Source organism: Coffea arabica, chromosome 2e (assembly GCF_036785885.1).
Source record: "Coffea arabica cultivar ET-39 chromosome 2e, Coffea Arabica ET-39 HiFi, whole genome shotgun sequence".
In the NCBI taxonomy this organism is placed as follows: domain Eukaryota; kingdom Viridiplantae; phylum Streptophyta; class Magnoliopsida; order Gentianales; family Rubiaceae; genus Coffea; species Coffea arabica.
The window spans coordinates 67287219-67304063 of NC_092313.1; the positions used below are offsets into that span (position 1 = coordinate 67287219).

The 16845-nt window shown below is 36.2% G+C and overlaps 2 protein-coding genes and 2 pseudogenes across 4 annotated transcripts; 3 read left to right on the plus strand and 1 right to left on the minus strand.

Annotated features, from left to right (window-relative positions):
* Positions 1-1256: 1256 nt before the first annotated feature.
* On the minus strand, positions 1257-1819 carry LOC113729344 (ylmG homolog protein 1-2, chloroplastic-like; annotated as a pseudogene).
* A 2789-nt stretch (positions 1820-4608) lies between these two features.
* Positions 4609-7511, plus strand: LOC113732726 (uncharacterized). 2 transcript variants are annotated; one of them, XM_072081474.1, is made up of 2 exons: positions 4609-6333; positions 6414-7511. In XM_072081474.1, exons 1-2 carry the CDS (start codon positions 4716-4718, stop codon positions 7163-7165), a joined length of 2370 nt encoding a protein of 789 aa, XP_071937575.1. In that variant the 5' UTR covers positions 4609-4715; the 3' UTR covers positions 7166-7511. The 2 variants fall into 2 exon arrangements, with proteins under 2 accessions (XP_071937575.1, XP_027114466.2); XM_027258665.2 differs by having other exon boundaries at positions 6546-7511.
* Positions 7512-11760: 4249 nt separating this feature from the next.
* On the plus strand, positions 11761-13396 carry LOC140004407 (pentatricopeptide repeat-containing protein At1g19525-like). Of its 2 annotated transcripts, XR_011840891.1 has the most exons (4): positions 11762-12611; positions 12687-12792; positions 12889-13060; positions 13211-13396. XR_011840891.1 is itself a non-coding variant. In XM_072080752.1 (3 exons), the coding sequence occupies exons 1-3, from the start codon at positions 12480-12482 to the stop codon at positions 12969-12971; spliced, it is 321 nt and encodes a 106-aa protein (XP_071936853.1). In that variant the 5' UTR covers positions 11761-12479; the 3' UTR covers positions 12972-13060. The 2 variants fall into 2 exon arrangements, 1 of the variants encoding a protein (XP_071936853.1); XM_072080752.1 differs by lacking the exon at positions 13211-13396 and having other exon boundaries at positions 11761-12611.
* Positions 13028-16472, plus strand: LOC113732727 (acetylornithine deacetylase-like; annotated as a pseudogene).
* Positions 16473-16845: the final 373 nt, after the last annotated feature.

Consider the following 16845-nt stretch of genomic DNA (forward strand, 5'->3'; position numbering starts at 1 on the left):
CCATAAATTGTTGAGGGGCTTACATTTTATTTTTCGTTGAAATAGAAAGGGACCACATAATCAACCGCTTCTACCCGGTATCCAGTAGCTCATTTAATGGCTACATCTTTCCCGACCCCACAATGATGTCTTGGCCAAATTTCGTTTGCTCTTCCCACCATGCACAGATGAGTCAGCTTTCCACTATAGACGGAACCCTAGGTTGGTGATCGTGATTTTCAAATTCTGAGTAACAAAACAAAAAAATAAATAAAAGTAAATTTTAAATTAGTCTTACATAATTAGCTTTTGGAGTCAAATAATTAATGCTTTTTAACCTTTTCATCCTTTTCCACATTCTTTCAATCCGTGCAGATTTAAACTCTAAGAATCCTCTCCTGATAATACTTAAACATTACACACCATAACTTGATCGGCCAGATAAGAGAGTACATGAGTAAGGATTGAGAATGCAGGCTAAAGCATATATGGCATGAAGGAAATCAATGCATCGACTGGTTGGTTAAGAGCAACATAAGCAATGAACCAAGATTGCACGTGGTTAGGTAATCTCCAATTGAACTTGGAGAATTACTTGGAGCAGTTGGAGCTGACATATTAGGGGTTGCTACTCCACGTTTGATATCTGTTTAGAGGATAAACCTCACCTCTTTTGTAGAAAAAAAAAATTACATATGACTATAAAATTAGGGCAAATTACATTTTATCCCTTTGTGGTTTTCGCAAAAACCACATAACCCCCCTATGATTGTAAAAGCTATACATAAACCCTCTGTGATTTGGGTTGAAGTGTCAAATAGACGAAAAACACCCATCGTGACGATTCGTGTCTTACATGCACTTGTACTACTGGTAGCAGTAAGAAACGTTCCCATATTACCCTTGACCACTTTAACGGATCCAATAAAGCCTAGATCTGTGCTCCTTATCTCTTTCAATGATGGTAATGGATATGGCTCTGCAGACGGTAATGGTGGTGGTTATGGGGCTGGAAGCGGAGGCAGCAATGACGACAGTGGATTTGGCTCTGTAGGTGGTAATGGTGGTAGGTCGGATCAGGTGGAGGTGGTGGTCCAGGCGGTAAATATGGTTTAGATGGCGGCGGTAATGGTGATGGATGGAATGGTGGTAGCTATGGTCCTGGTGCAAGCAGTAGGGGTATGCATCGAATTCGAAATCGGTAAATCAGAAGTTTGAAATCGAAATTTTTCGAAATTTGGACATGGATTTTCTCACCGATTTCGAATTCGAAATGGCTAATTCTGATTTCGAATTCGATTCCGAATACCGAATTCTGAATTCACCGAATTCAAAAACATGTTTTGCCAAGATATATTGGGGAACCAGCTCAGCAAAACCCTAACCATCAAAACCCCGCTGTATATATCCAGCCATTTTGCCATCCCAGCTGCAACCACGGTGAACGGCGTGTTCAAAGTTCCAGTGGAAGCATCCCGAATTGCGGCGAAAAAAGCCAGGGCGGCGGAGTGGACTAAAGGCTCCGGCAGGCCATGAAAGCCCTTCAATTGCAGGGCGAAATTGAGAACCTTGGAGGCCTTTAGTGCGAGAGCCAACATCGTAGTCACCGTCCTAGTTGAACCAGTGAGCAAAGATAGAGCGGGGTTCTGGTAACCAGAGGTTTTGGCAGATGAGTTATTGAGAAGGGTCGACGAGGAAGCGGTAATTATTGCCGGCCTTTTAGGTTTTGCCAGAGAGAAGGAAAGCCGTAGAGGATAGTTGCAGCGGCGAGGTTGTTTGGAGAAATAATGGTAGGTTTTTGGAGGATTAAGGTCTGAGAGGCTATCAGGGAAGAAGCCATCTGGTTTTGGCTGGAAACGAAATCTCCGGATTCTGAGGACTGTGGAGTTGATTCTAGATTTGCCCAAGCCGTCTTCCTTCAATTGGGCTTGAAGTAACTTATGCAAGCCTTATCTATTGTTTTTTTATTCCAATAGTAGTACTTTATTGTTAAAAAATATTATATTATATATATATATATTATAAAATGAAATCAAAATTATATTTTCGATTTCGATTTCCGATTTCGAATTCCAATTTGAAATCGTTAATTTCGATTTCAAAAATTATATTTTCGAATTCGACCTAATTTCAACCAATTCGAAATTGGAATTACCGAATTCCATTCTAAATTACTGAATTACCGAATTCGAAATTCCAAATTCAATTTCGAAATCGGTTGGTAAATCGAAATTTTTCGACTTTGCACACCCCTAGCAAGCAGCAGGCAAGGGAGTTGGGGCAGCAGCTATGACTATGGCAGGGGCTGGTGCAGGGGCCCTGGCTTAAGATATGGTAGCAGTAGTACTGGTCATGGCAGCAGAGGTAACAATGGAGAAGGGCAGTATGGAATCACTGGTGGGGGCCTAAACAGGGACAATCAGCAGCTCCCATACAGCATGAAACCATGACTAGAGCTCTTGTTTCAGAAATCGTTTTTTTGGGTAGTTGACCAACGGAAAAGCATGGGAGAAAGAAAGATGCAGAAACCGGAATCCTATCTCTTGAAGAGAGGTGCAGAAAGCTCTCCATTTGACTCAAGTAGGCCTTCCACCACTTTGACTGTTGCAGACGCGGTTCCTCTCGTTGTGAAGAAAGAAGTAATGAAAGGAAAGGGAAGCCCAGGCCGTGTTCATTGTTGCCTTTTTTGTATTTATATTAGGGTAATTTAGACATTTCGCCCACAAATCGTCATGGTAAGTAGTTTCCGTCTATTTGACACTTCAACCCAAACCACAGAGGATTTATGTATAGCTTTTAAAATCATGAAGAGGTTATGTGGTTTTTGTGAAAACCACAAGAGGGTAAAATGTAATTTACCCATAAAATTATACTACAAGATATTTAATGATGAATTACAAGTTGTAAATTGGTGCTTAGTACTATGTATCACTCCCCTATCGGTGTTGGACTAGGGGTCTACGGGTGCTAGGTGTAACCATAGGATCTACAGGTGCTAGGCGTAATAGTAGGGTTTCTTGTTCGTGGCTGAGATGGTCACAGATGAATTTATAGTCAATTTTGACTATCCTATTTAATTTTGATCATACAACGACCTTTACCATTATAAACAACCATTAATACCAATTTACAAATTACTCCCTCCGTCGCAAATTGATTATCATATTTCAAGCATTCAACCTTTTTAAAAATAGTTATTTGATTGTAATATTTGTATTTTTTTTCCATCTTACCCTCACAAATTCAAATTTTGAATTTGAATAGTAACATGCATATGATAAAAGAAATATATTATATTGAAAAGAGAAAGTAATAGATATTTTAACATGACAAATATTTGAAACATTTTGAAATGAAAAGTATAATACTTTTAATGGAACGAAGAGAGTATATTTAAGCTTAAAAAGCACTTTGATTGCTAAGCACATCGTGGTTAACATGGCTTTATGTTGACTTCAAATTAGGATTGCAAACGAATCGAATCGAGTCAAATTTTAAACTAATCGACTGGAGTGTCGACTTTATTTAATTGACATCGTGCTCGTATTTGATAAGCTCTCAATGTAAAGTTCGAATTCAAACTTGAATTCGAGTCAAATTCAAATTCGAGTCGAATCGAGTTTAAAAAGAATAATTATTTTATTTTTTAAAAAATAAACAAAATAATTTTTCTTAATAAATAATAAAATATTAAAAATATATGTATGTAATTTCACTATCAAAATTTTAAAAAAAATATAAAATTAAATTAATTTATGAGCTAACGAGTTAAATATTTTTTAGATTGAGTTTAACTTAATCAACTCGCACTCGATGTCAAGTTTTGATTCGAGCTCTTGCAGTTGCCCGTGAACACAGTCAAAACTGAACTTTGCCAAAAAAATTGAAATTTAATTTTAGAGTCTCAAATTTAGCAACATTAATAGCTACTTGATTTAACGTGCTAATTTAGTCAGTAAAAGTCAATTGACTTCTTGACAAAAAGACGAAGCTCAGTTCTCAATTTCACTTGGGGGTTAGTACACTCTTAGTAGCAGACTAGCAGGGTGGTTGAGTGAGTTCTAGTCCCACATCGGGGAGAGGGTTGGGGTTTGTTGGGTAGATAAGTCTCCTGGGACTGCTCCAAGAGTTGCCGGCTTTTGGAGTATGCTCTGGGATTAAGGTTTGTTTAGTCAGTCAAAGTCAATTGACTTCTTGACAAAAAAAAAAAAAAAAAATTTAACGTGCTAATCATATAGCATTGCAATACCATGCAATGAATCTGGCCTCTGCGATTGTACGAACTGTTAATGGTGGAAATCGACCTAGCTGACTTCGAACTGATCTGGGCCATTGAAAGTGCTAACGGTCCTCTCTGCACCGCATCTGCACTGACAGCCTCACACTATTAGCATCTTTCAGAACAAGATCTTCTCCATTCTGTCTTGCATCTTACAAGAATGATGCGACCGGCAGATAGTAATTATTATGAATAAGATCAAAATTAATCAATTCTAATTACTCGAAAAGGCCCTTCTCCAACAAGAATTATTAAATGTGGCTCAGGAGCAAAATCCTGGTTTGTCCTTTCCTTTCACCTATATTGTACCTTGTACTAGAACTTTTTTGAACAAGAAAACTATACTCCTATAATATGTTCCCTGCAGACGTAGTCCTGCTTTCAAGAGACACTCCCCTACCCTAGACTAGAAAAGGGCTACTAGTATCATACTCTTACAATCCCCAAATTGTTGGTAATGCTAAGTTCAATCAGGAATCAACAGAAGAATAACATCGATATGGGCATTTTGGAAAAGGTATCAAAAGCATTGGAGCTCAATGAAGAAAAGAAGAACAGCGTCCAAGCTTTGATGTATTTGGCGATCAGTGAATGGAAGGATTTTGATAGCCATTTAGTACTGATGCAGAACAAATTCAGTGAAGGCTTTAGTGAAATTGAGTCAAGAGAGAAGAAGCTGAAAATGGTCCAAGAATCTGTCAGCCAGAGTACTACAAAAGTCGCTGCAAGGAGATTATGGGTAGAGGAGAAGATGAAGGAGTTGGATGAAAAGGAAATCTTGATGAAAGGGCTTTTGCAGAGAATGGAAGAGGAGCAAATGCAGCTTGGGAATCTTAGGGATTTTGTTGATGAAAAGCTAAAGCACGTTGCTTTAGAAGAGAAGCATTTTGAGGGTCTATCACAAAAGCTGGAGTTGATTCAAGCTGAGATGGAGAGAAGGGAAAATGTGCTTGATTTGGAAGTGAAGAGGCAGGAGATAAGGGAAAATGAGCTTGATTCAAGAGAAAGAAAGTTGGAGGTAAGGGAGAATGAGACTGATTTGAGGGAAAAACATGTTGATAGAAGGCAATATGAACTTGATGTGAAAGAGAAAATGTTGGTGACAAAGGATAATGAGCTTGATTCAAGAGAGGAAAAGTTGGAGGTAAGGGAGATTGAGACCGGTTTGAGAGAGGAAGCTGTTGATTCAAGGCAAAATGAACTTTATGTGAAAGAGGAAAAGTTGAAGACAAAGCATAATGAGTTTGATTCAAGAGAGAAAAAGTTAGTGATAAGGGAGAATGAGACTGATTTGAGAGAGAAAAATGTTGACAGAAGGCAAAATGAAATTGAAATGAAAGAGAAAAATTTGAAGGCAAAGTATGATGAGCTTGATTCAAGAGAGAAAATGTTGGAGATAAGGGAGAATGAGACTGAATTGAGAGAGAAAAATGTCTATAGAAGGCAAAATGAACTTGATGTGAAAGAGGAAAAGTTGAATATAAGGTATAATAAGCTTGATTCAAGAGAGAAAATTTTGGAGATAAGGGAGAATGAGACTGATTTGAGAGAAAAAAATGTTTATAGAAGGCAATATGAACTTGATGTGAAAGAGGAAAAGTTGAATACAAAGGATAATGAGCTTAATGCTACAGTGGAATATTTGGACAAAAAGCAATCAGAGCTTGATAGAAAAGGTAGAATTTTTCAGAGAAAGGAGAATGAACTAGATATGAAGGAAAAAAATTTGGAGAGGAGGGAAAATGATATTGAATCTAAAAAGAAAGAGTTAGAGGGAAAGGAAAATGAGTTCAGTGCAAAAGAGAAAAAGTTTAGGCAAAGTATTTTGGATTTAAAGCTGAAATTTGTTGCAATCCTGGAATCTCCTGAACAATTTCACAAAGAACCTAATGCAGACGATCCAACTCAGACTGCAGAACAAACACAGAAGAGCAGGAAGAGAATTAGGAATTCGGCATTGGCTTCAGACAGAACTCTTGATGGTGACGATGAAAATGGCAATAATCTGTCTAAAAGGAGCTGTATAAATGATAAAGAGGCAGAACGAGTTACAATTCATGATCCTGGTGAATCAGGTATGCATTCCGTTCATAGCATAGATAAGGAATCTAGAGATATTTTGCAATTTCAGAGTTTAGTATTTATTTATTTTCAGGTGCAAGTAGTATAGACAAAAATCAAGTTAAAGCACTGGCTTCCAGCATTCAACAAGTAGTACTTTTTGATGTTTCTCAATCAAATTCTGATTCAAGGGATAATTTACATAGAAATGGCTTTAATAATCCAGGGGCATTGGCTGATGATATTGGGAATGAGAACTTAGAAAGTCGCTTTAAAGTAGGGGACACATGGGCCTGTTTTGATGCAAAAGATCACATGCCAAGATCATATGTGCAAATCACAGAGGTCACTAACATGGGTGGAAACATCAAGCTTGGTGTTGCATTGCTGAAGCCTTTTCCTGGGCTTCCAGGCGAGGAAGAGTGGATAAAGGCTGGCTTACCAGTTGGCTGTGGTGTGTTTAATCGTGCAAGTACCAGTGTAGAATCTCCTAATATATTCTCTCATCAAGTTCTCTGTATTGAAAAAGAAGGTTATGGTTTCTGTATACTTCCTAATGAAGGAGAGACTTGGGCAATTTACAAGGACTGGGATATTATCACCTGGGGCTCTCATCCAGAAAATCACAGACAGTGCAAGTTTGACATTGTTGAGATTCTTTCGTACCTCACAGACAAATCATCCTTTGGCATTAGAGTTGCTTACTTGGACAAAATGGAAGGACAAGCCAAATCATATCGGAGGAGAAGTGAGAATGAGAATGATTCATTTCTGATAATGACTAATGACATCTACAGGTTCTCTCATAAAGTTATCTCTGCTCAGATGAACTCAGATTTTGACTGATGGCGTGTGGGATTGTATGTTTGAGATTGAACCTGAATTCCTGCCTCCAGGCCTTTGATGAGTTTTGTGACATATACTCAGGTGGAAATCTAGCTGTTACTCAGGTTCCTGTAGTCTTATTTTTGCAATTTGCGGTTGCTCCAAATTGGCCTCATTTTTGTATATTTCTTATGACTGGGATATGTAGTTTAGTGAGGAAACCTACAATTCCTTAATAGAATCTGAAGTTAGAGCGACCAAATGTGGTTCTATTTAGTTACCTGAGCAGTTTTCCTCTGTTTTACCAGGGTTTAATTCCTTACAGAACAATTAGTAGATTTGTGGTATGTAATTGTGCTTAAACCTTTATTACTTGGTCTACAGTTTTTAGCCTCTTTTGTCACTTTTGTGCACAATTGGATTTTCTTTTGTGTTAGCCTGCTTTGACTCATGTACAACTAGATGCTGAGGAGCCTGAAGCACACCTTACACAACATTGTTGCATACAGTTTTTGCATTTCTTTTTTTGGGATCTGTCTTGTTGGTAGGATTTTAATCTCTGACCACCTATGCTGACATTTGATGTTAACTGAAATATGCAGGAAGTGTTGTATGTCCCTGGGCTTCAGCACTAATTCTTTAGCATGCAACAATATAGTAGTAGTATTATTGCAGGAAAGCCAAAAATTATCTGCTAAAGTGGTAAAATCTAAGGCTGATTAAAATCTCCCCTTTAGTAGAAGGTGTTTTTTTTATCTGTTTCCTTCATAAATAAGCAATGAAAGTAGGATTTTAAACCCTGTTCCCCATGGAATCACTCTCTAGCATGATCTGCAATTAGTGGAGATGGTGTCCCTGATGAATTTTTTAACTGCAGCCTACATCCTTGACTCCAAGATTGTTATGAGTTCTTTCATGTACTAATATTTCGCATGTTTGTCTAACATTATTCGGTCTGCAGACTTTCTGCTACACAGCCAACATTAATTTAGCGTCAACTTTGTGATTAATCCTCATTACAGAAATCTTTTAGCTAGATCAAGTAAACCATTTTACTAATCAAAGTTGCCTGCAGAACATTTTAGCAGTGTAAAAGTTGCATGGAAATGATTTCTGAAGCAATTGAAGATATCTAGGTGCCTGAATAAGCACCAGCAGTAATAATTGTGGCATTTGACACCATCTTGCATATGAACATAACAAGAAACTCTTATGCAATTTGGTAATCAGAGAGGCCTTTAACTTGTGATAATGACAAGTTCTTTGTTCTGGTACCACAATCGAGCTCCCAAGGCTGACTGATGGAGGTTTTCTTTGACTCGGAGGGAAAAAAAACCGGACTTCAACCGGTTTTGTCGGTTCCCGATCAAACCCGGGTTTTGATGGGATTTGACCGAGCTTTTAGCCGACGGTTTTTTAAGGAGATTCGGACCCAATACTTGGCCGGTTCTTGGTTCGATCGGTTCAACCGACCGGTCCGATCCTAGTTTAAAAACATAGGCAGTAACTAATAGCTTGGGTAATACATCCTTGATTTTTGTGGAACCATTGCTTATTTAGCCATATAAGTTCTTTATTTATCATAATCAAACTTGCTCTTTTCAACATATGGCTTCCCAATTAGAGAATGCATCCACATTTCATTATCTTTTGTCGAATCACTGTGCCAGCCAGCATATTTAGAGTAACCTGGGATCTGTTGTTTTAGTTCAAGAAACTGTTTAGAGTTGTCTAATTGGGTAAATTAAATTTTGGGTTAACTTCTGTAGTTGTGTACTGGTTTTTGTGGCGATGGATGAGCATTACTAAACATAACCGCTTTTTGTAAAGAGAAATCTGCAATTCAGCAATTTGCAGCATGCACCTTTTCCTTCAACCATCAAAGTTCAAATTTTTTATTTTTATTTTTATTTTTCCTTGGGAGTTACAAAATCTATTATCTGAAGCTGAAAGTGTGCAAGTTCTATGTTGCAATTAGAACTTGTATATGTTTTTGCTGTCTTCTCCTCACCCAGTGCCCTGCATCTGTGGTTCTATAGCATGTAATTGATAGAAATTACAGCCTATTCTGGTAGAGTATACTGCACGTATGCCAAAAATTATTTAAGGAAAGTTCAAATTTGGTCGAAAATTATACTGCATATATGTTTCAATAAAGTCAAAATTTTCCACGTTAATCTTTACGGGTAATACACTTCAGAACCATGAATGTCGTTGTTTCTTGCTTTTCTACATTTTTATTCTTTCCTTTCCAATTAAACTTCTTGTTTAATTTTCAGTAATTGTCTCCCTTTTCTTAACAATGAGAGTTGAGATCTGTGAATTTGAACAATGAAAGTTACCACTGGAAATTTTTACATCTTATGCAATTGCACACAATGCAAATCCAACAGAATTGGAATTTGAATGCATGCTTTTGCTTTTGTAGCTACATAGACATAATTGGTCGTTCATGTGGCAATACCCCTCCCTAGGCTCTATTGGGATGGTAGCCATACAAAGAGTCCCCAATTTCCTGTCGCACTATCTCTGATGGACCTGTGGTAATTTTGATGTAAATTATGTGCACTATAAATGGTCCATGTAAAAGACCATATATTAGCTTCAAAATTGTTATCGGATTAACGGCCTATAGAATTGCCACATGCAATTGCAAGGGTTAATTGGGGTTTGGTTTTGGGCTATTGCTACAGATTACGGTTAATGTGGGGGGAGGGGGAGCAGAGATGGATTGAGTAACTCGTAGAAAGGAAGGGTAAGTGAGAGATTTCGAGTTCAAACTCTTTCATTTACACAAAATAATATTTAAAAAAAAGAACCATGTTAGGCCACAATGTGGCCTATGCCTGATCATTAAATTTGGGAAGACAAAGAAAAAAAAAGTTTATATTCAACCAAATTAATAGACCCGGATTGGTCCAAAAAAACCTAGATTCAGTCAATTGAGAGATCAGCACGTTTGGGTTGCAGGCTAATCTTATCTGCACAACCTAATCTTACCATGTTGATGAACATATAATTATATCTCTATAATTACATTAATGGTACGATTTTGATGATGGGTTTTCCTAACCGGTGCTCATTGGCTATTTGTTAACACACATAAATTCCACATAGCCTACTATGTATATGTACACATGAATAGTTATTACCCTCCCTTACATTTATACATTTTTCTTAATTAATTTTATCTTTCAAAAATCTAAAGTATATTTTTATGAATGCCTAACGAACTAGGGGTGAGCAAATTTGGTACATATCAAATTCATATCCGAATTCAAATTCAATTTAGTAATTTGAAATCGGGTATTTGGTACAAAAACAGTATTTACCGAATTCTAATATGGTATGAAATAGGTAATGAGATTATGAATTTGGTAATAATCGATTTCAAATTCAAATTCGGTAAAATGAAATAGAGTACCGTATTACCGCATTCGAATACCAAATTAGTTTATAAAATTATATAATATATAGATAAATGCTATTTAGTATTAGTATATACTACTAATATATTATTATATTATATAGGTAAATGCTATTAATAATAGTTAGCATATGGTATTATCATGTACTTATGATAATAATAATAAATAATGATGTACAATATACTATTTTAGTATTTGTTAATTGTTATATGACTATAATAATACAAATATATAACAATACATAACATAATTATAATACTTATTATTTTATACATGACTAGAATTAGATAATAATTAATAAGTAGAGGTATAATACTAAATATTAAACAATAAATATAATTAATAATTAGAATTTAGATATTGGTAATTTGGTATATCATTCATGTTTGAATTATTGATATTTGAATGTGTAACTTGTAACTTGCAAATATTAGTGTACTCTAAAATTACATTACATATTTAACATAAAAATTCATATTCTCTATTCACTAATCTTAAGGCTTTAAACATAGGCAAAACAACTAAACAGTCTAAGTGAATGCATATGAATTGCAAATTAATGTATTAGTATATTGGCTTTCACTATTAAAAGCAAATTAAGTGATTTGCATATTTTTCCAAAAAAGCTATATAAGAAATACGAAAAAATGTAAGTATAATGTATTACATACTTTGTAATTTATAAGTAAATAAGTGATATTGTGTATACAACTACACAATAACATACTTTCACTATAATGTTCTTTTATCCAAATTCAAACTCGGAATTGAAATGAATTCGGGTATCTCCAATTTGAATTTGAAAATGGTTTAAATTTCTATAAGTCTAATAACCGAATTTACCAAATTCATATACCCGAATTACCGAATATGCCGTTTGCTCACCCCTACAACGAACATCCGTTAGGCAAACCCTTTGATGATTGATTGACTATTGGTATTGTGACTTAATTTTGTCAATTAAATTCTATTTTAAAAAAATTCAAGAAATGATTAGATGATTTTCTTGTACTATTTGAATAGTACAAATCCTTATCAACATAAGTAGAATAAGAGCCGAAGAGCTCTGATGACCTGGATGGTTTTCGTCGTCTTCCCACGTGCGCTGTGCGTGGTTCCTGACGACGTCGTTTTATGTTGTTCACCTTTCAACTTGAATTTCTGAATTTGTTGTTGTCTTTCGCTCGTTTCTTTTCGTCCGGCACGGTTTTGCTTCGTTGTCTTCTTGCATGACGTTTGCCACTGTTGTATATCAGAAAGGCTGTCTGCCCTTGGTCGCTCCCATTTCACTACTACAGCTAGCCTTCATCCTCATCTAATAACGGCAATAAATAATTTCTGTACTACTTTTGCTTTTACTCTTCAGCCTTTTTTTCAGCTTTTCAGTCGGAGCATTAATGGGTTCGAGCTTTCCCAGCCTTGTCTACATGTACTTGCCCTCTAGGGTTTTTCTTAAATTTCCGCCGCTTGCCCCTCTCTTTCTTCCCCTTCTCCTTTGCCTCACCTTCATCCTCAGAAGCTCCGCCGCCTCTACTTCATTTCCTCCTCTCTAAAACAGTCGATCTCTTATTTCTTCTTCATTCTTTTGCATTTTTTCCCATTCTCCTGGTTTTGTGTTAAAACCTTCATTGCATTGATTTTTTTTTTCATTTTTTTTGGGTTGCAGCTGGAATGATTTTTAATTTCTGGACTCTTATGCTCCATCTAAGATAGAGTTGGTAGCGCAGAATCATCTTTCGCCGCTTGCTCTGTTTTTGCAGGTGAGAATCGCGGCCATTAGAATCGCGTTCTTGAACTCCGACAACTGGTTGCTGAACCCACTGTGAGGTGCCTACCAGAGGAACTTTTCTCCCCTGAATTCTTCTGAACTTGTGGATTATGGAGGAGCGAGGACTTGCTGTAAGATAATGTTGATAAGTGGTTGCTGTAAGATGTCAAAGTTCTCTAATGCACTTGAATTTCTCACTGAAATGTTGGACCTCAAAGTTCCATTATCACAAGAGATGTATTCATCTGCTATATGTGCCTATAGTAAACAGGCAAGGATTATCGATTTGTGACTACTGTCCCTGTAATTAGATTCTTCCATACTTAAATCACACACTTTCTCTCAGGGTCAACTTGCAGGAGCAGAATCAATGTTTTCCATGATGAAGATGGCTGGTTTTCATCCTGATGTTGTCACATATACTGCTATGCTGCATGCATATAGTGTTGCTGGTAAAATCCTATGTCGGACTATTTCATATATGCAGGCTTAAAATTACTGATATTAAGAAGCTCAAACTGAATGTCTTGTGGAAATTCCGTATGCAGATGGCTGGGAGAAAGCTTTTGCAATATTTCAAGAAATGGAATTGCATGGTGTCCAGCAATTCAAGGAGTGGTTTTGTAAATGAAGCAAAGCTCCTCCCGGAACTGAGCCCAATAAATTCTTTCCTTTGTTGGAATGCATATGGATGTTGTTACTGCCAACCCTTCTGACTGGGTAACAAATTTTGAATTTTTAGCTTTTTTGAGTAATTTATTTGTAATCTGATTATACATTTTGGCATTTTTCTTACGTTCTGATGATTGGTTTTGTCTTGTGTTTGACTGGAACTGATCGTAAATTTGTTTTGTGTTGTGAGTTTGCCAGAATGAGGACAAAAGAAAATGGTATATGTTAATTGGGTTTTCTTACTTTAAGTTTGCAACTCTCTCTCTATTCTGAAAAAAAGAATAAATGGGATAGGCTTGGCTGTAGATGAATTAATGTTACGATAAGAATGCTCCATTACTGGGAGGAACCTGTGAATGTGTTCCATTTAGTAGTTTTCTTTTTCTGTAGGCTATTAATCCCTTGGAGTTAGCAATGGAAGCACTCAAAGAGATCCAATTACGGTTCTATAAAGATTTCCCCCTCATCCTAAGGAACAAGTTTATGGATTTGCAACACCGTCAACAATGAAACCAACTCAATGGTCGTGTAAGTCTTGATCACATTGTGGAAGAACTCGGACAAGTGTGATATTTGACTTGTCATAAGCAGCCAATCCAATTCCATTTTTCTGAATAAGCATTTTATATTACAGATCCAGGTGGTGGAATTAACCAAATTCTAGCTGAATGTACAGTTTCAGGGGATGTTAGGTACATATTTCTTTATATATTCTTGTTTAGGATCTTGAACTTCTAAACCCTTCTAACAATGCCTCTTTACTTTTGCAGGTTGACTCCATTTTACAGGTGGAAAATTTTTCCTTTTTTCTCCTTACTAAATTGTGGATGATTTAATTTATCAGATTATGATATTTCACAATTAATTCCTTTGCCCTCTTCATTTTTATGTTTTAGGCTTAAACAAATTATCTTCCTGTACTTAGTGTGTTGTAGCTTTACCAGTTGAGTTTAGAAGTATATTCAGGTAAAAATTCAAAGTTTGACAGTATATATTATTCACTCCTCAACAGTGTATCAGATGTGCTGAAGAAGTTACAGGAGTATGTAGAAGACATAAATGAAAATATTGAGAAGATTGATACTAGGGGCCCTGTTTCAAAATATGTGCTACCAGATGAAGACCTAAGGGGAAGGTATGCCTTTGTTGACTGCTTTGTTTAGTAGGAGCATGCTGAGTGGTTGTTGCTTTCACTTTAAATTTGGTAGGAATGAAAAAGGGGATTGTAGTTTGTCAAATTGAAAATCATTTATCCACTAATTCAAGAAAATTTTGATATACAGAGAAGAAGTATGCATAAGGTAATTACACATCCTAAGATTATAAACATTGCAAGAAACCATATTAGGCCCAAGAGTCAACAATGTAATGCAAAAGTTTTTTGTAAACTGACAGAAAAGTTAAACCTGTCCCTGGATACAATCTATGAATATGGGATAAATTCTACATTTTAGATCTTGAACTAAGACTTTTCTGTTGCAAATGGTCTTTCATTATACTCAAAGCCACATGCTTCATCTGGGACTATGAGGGATCACAGAACCAAAGCTCCCTTGTTTTCTACAGTTTCTACTTCTTATCTTTCCACTTTCCCAGAAGTTTAATTGAGTATGCTCTTTCAAAGTTCAAATAAACAGAAAAGAAAGTCCCACATCTTTCTTGCAAACTGGAAAGCATTTCATCGAAGGATATTTAGGTTTGGGCTTCCTGTCATAGACATGCTTCATCACGTTGGGGGTTCTCTTTTATCTTTTTCCTTGGGAGTTGGAATGGGCAGCACTGATGGCAAACAACATAAGGGAAAAAAATGCCCATGAACTTTTGTTTCCACATAGGGGATGGAACAGCCTTCCACTAATAAAGACATTCCTTGATCAAGTATTTATGTTGTGAATTGCATTGCACCCTGAGATTATAATTTCAAGCATGGAAGTAGGGTGATGGTCTTATGGAATCAGTTTTCTTTGCATATCAGTACAGTACTCATTGTGTAACATTCAGTTTTACAATTTATTTACCCTCAGAATCACACTAAGTTTCAACGAGGCAAATTCTGGAGTTGCTTGCAATCTTGAATCCCCTGGTTTCCATGTCCTATGTAAAGCGACTGAAGAGGCAGTGGGGCATGTAAAGCCCTATTCTATTACTGGTAGTTTGCCACTTATTAGAGAATTGCAGGTACAATGAATTTGGTTGTCATAAGATTCAAATCTTTTGGCATCCTTCTAACTTTGTTATTTGGCAGGATGAGGGCTTTGATGTCCAAACTGCAGGCTATGGTAAGATTCTTCCATATCCTACCACTTTTTTATTTAAATAATATAAGCTTATAGCTGTATGCTTTGTGAAAAAGATGTTTTGGTCTGTACTAGGATTTTTCCTAGAGCTTGGTTGCTTGAATCCTTTCTTGAGCATGTTACTTGCCAGTTATACCATTCTTCTTATCTTAGAAGGAACTCGATGAAAGCATGTTAAGATTCTGTCTTCTTGATAATTATTTCTTCTATATGGCTAACACCTAACCTGGCTGACATCTTCTACACCCATTCTGATGCAAAAGATATATGCTGCTGTCAATTTTGGCTACACCAAAACAGATGGATTAATGGATTTTGCTCTTTTCATAAACATGCAGGCTTGATGGCTACATACCATGCCAAGGATGAGTACTGCCTTCTAACTGACATGTGCCAGGGCTATCATGTGCCTTGGCTATCATGTGCCTTGTGCCCATGTCATGATAATAATAACGAATAAAATTCATGACTTTTCATTATTGATGTGAATGTCAGATGATGGAATAGTGGTAAAGGTTATTTTCTTTTAATGTGTAGGAAGTTCCACGAATGGTTGGTGGCTTGTTAAGACTATATTTTCTTGCATGTGGGATATTCTTTTGTATATTTTCTAGCATGTAGGATATTCTTTTGTGACTTGTGAGAAAGTCGTGGTAATTGTTATGTTTCATATGAATAGTTTCCATATTTTAGTTATTCCTATCTGACACATATGGCTCACTCATTGCCAAGTCTTGGAAATTTTTTGCATGGGAGCACCATTGATGGTAATAAATGGAAAAAAAATAACAATCATAGGTGCAGAAATGGTATAATGGTAAGGTTTCTTACACAAATTTTAAAAAAAATGAAAGAAAAGGATGGGGATGAAAAAATATAAAGGACTTTATGAACTTTGTGTTTCTATAGCCATTTGATATTCACACACAGATTATTGCTTCATTTTTAAACAGGTTGCAAAGGTGGGAATTCCACTGCCTCCAGATAGAATGTTATGCCCTTTGCGTTCACAAAAGCATGTAAATCCACAGCTGTAGCTGTTTCAGGATTTGTCTTTTGTTATTCTTGCATATTTAAATAAGTCTCTTAGGTTTGTTTCTCCATACTTTTGTATTGATCATGGTAAAATTGCAGAACTACTGCCAAATATTGTTTCTAAGTGATGCTGTCTCTTATGTCGCATTTCAGGAAGCTTTTATCATTTTTCTATATAGTGTACGCTAAACTTAAACAGTAAATTGTACTCTGTAGCCAGAAATTCAATTTTGCAGCTAATTCTTTTGTTTAATCATACTAGCAGTTGCTTGTTACCCCAATTCAGTTACATGAGATTTGCCATTTTCAGTTACAATTCGATATTGTTTTGAGTTGCTGATGGGCTGGGATGCTAGGCTATCTAGATCCATGTCTGTCTTTGTTGTAAACTACTGCAGTATCTCTGATGAAAAATTATCTGAGTGTTCTCTCTTTTGGTCAAAATTTTCTGTAGTAGGATATTTTGTCGTATATCATTTACTTTTAAGTTCCAATTCTTTT

What these genes read in the sequence shown, in the direction of transcription:
- LOC140004407 (XM_072080752.1), top strand. Translation starts at nt 12,480, where the DNA reads ATGTTGATAAGTGGTTGCTGTAAGATGTCAAAGTTCTCTAATGCACTT. An exon ending in TATGTGCCTATAGTAAACAG is followed by an intron (nt 12,612 to 12,686) that starts GCAAGGATTATC and finishes ACTTTCTCTCAG; the next exon opens with GGTCAACTTGCAGGAGCAGA. An exon ending in GCATGCATATAGTGTTGCTG is followed by an intron (nt 12,793 to 12,888) that starts GTAAAATCCTAT and finishes TTCCGTATGCAG; the next exon opens with ATGGCTGGGAGAAAGCTTTT.
- LOC113732726 (XM_072081474.1), top strand. Translation starts at nt 4,716, where the DNA reads ATGCTAAGTTCAATCAGGAATCAACAGAAGAATAACATCGATATGGGC. An exon ending in TCATGATCCTGGTGAATCAG is followed by an intron (nt 6,334 to 6,413) that starts GTATGCATTCCG and finishes ATTTATTTTCAG; the next exon opens with GTGCAAGTAGTATAGACAAA.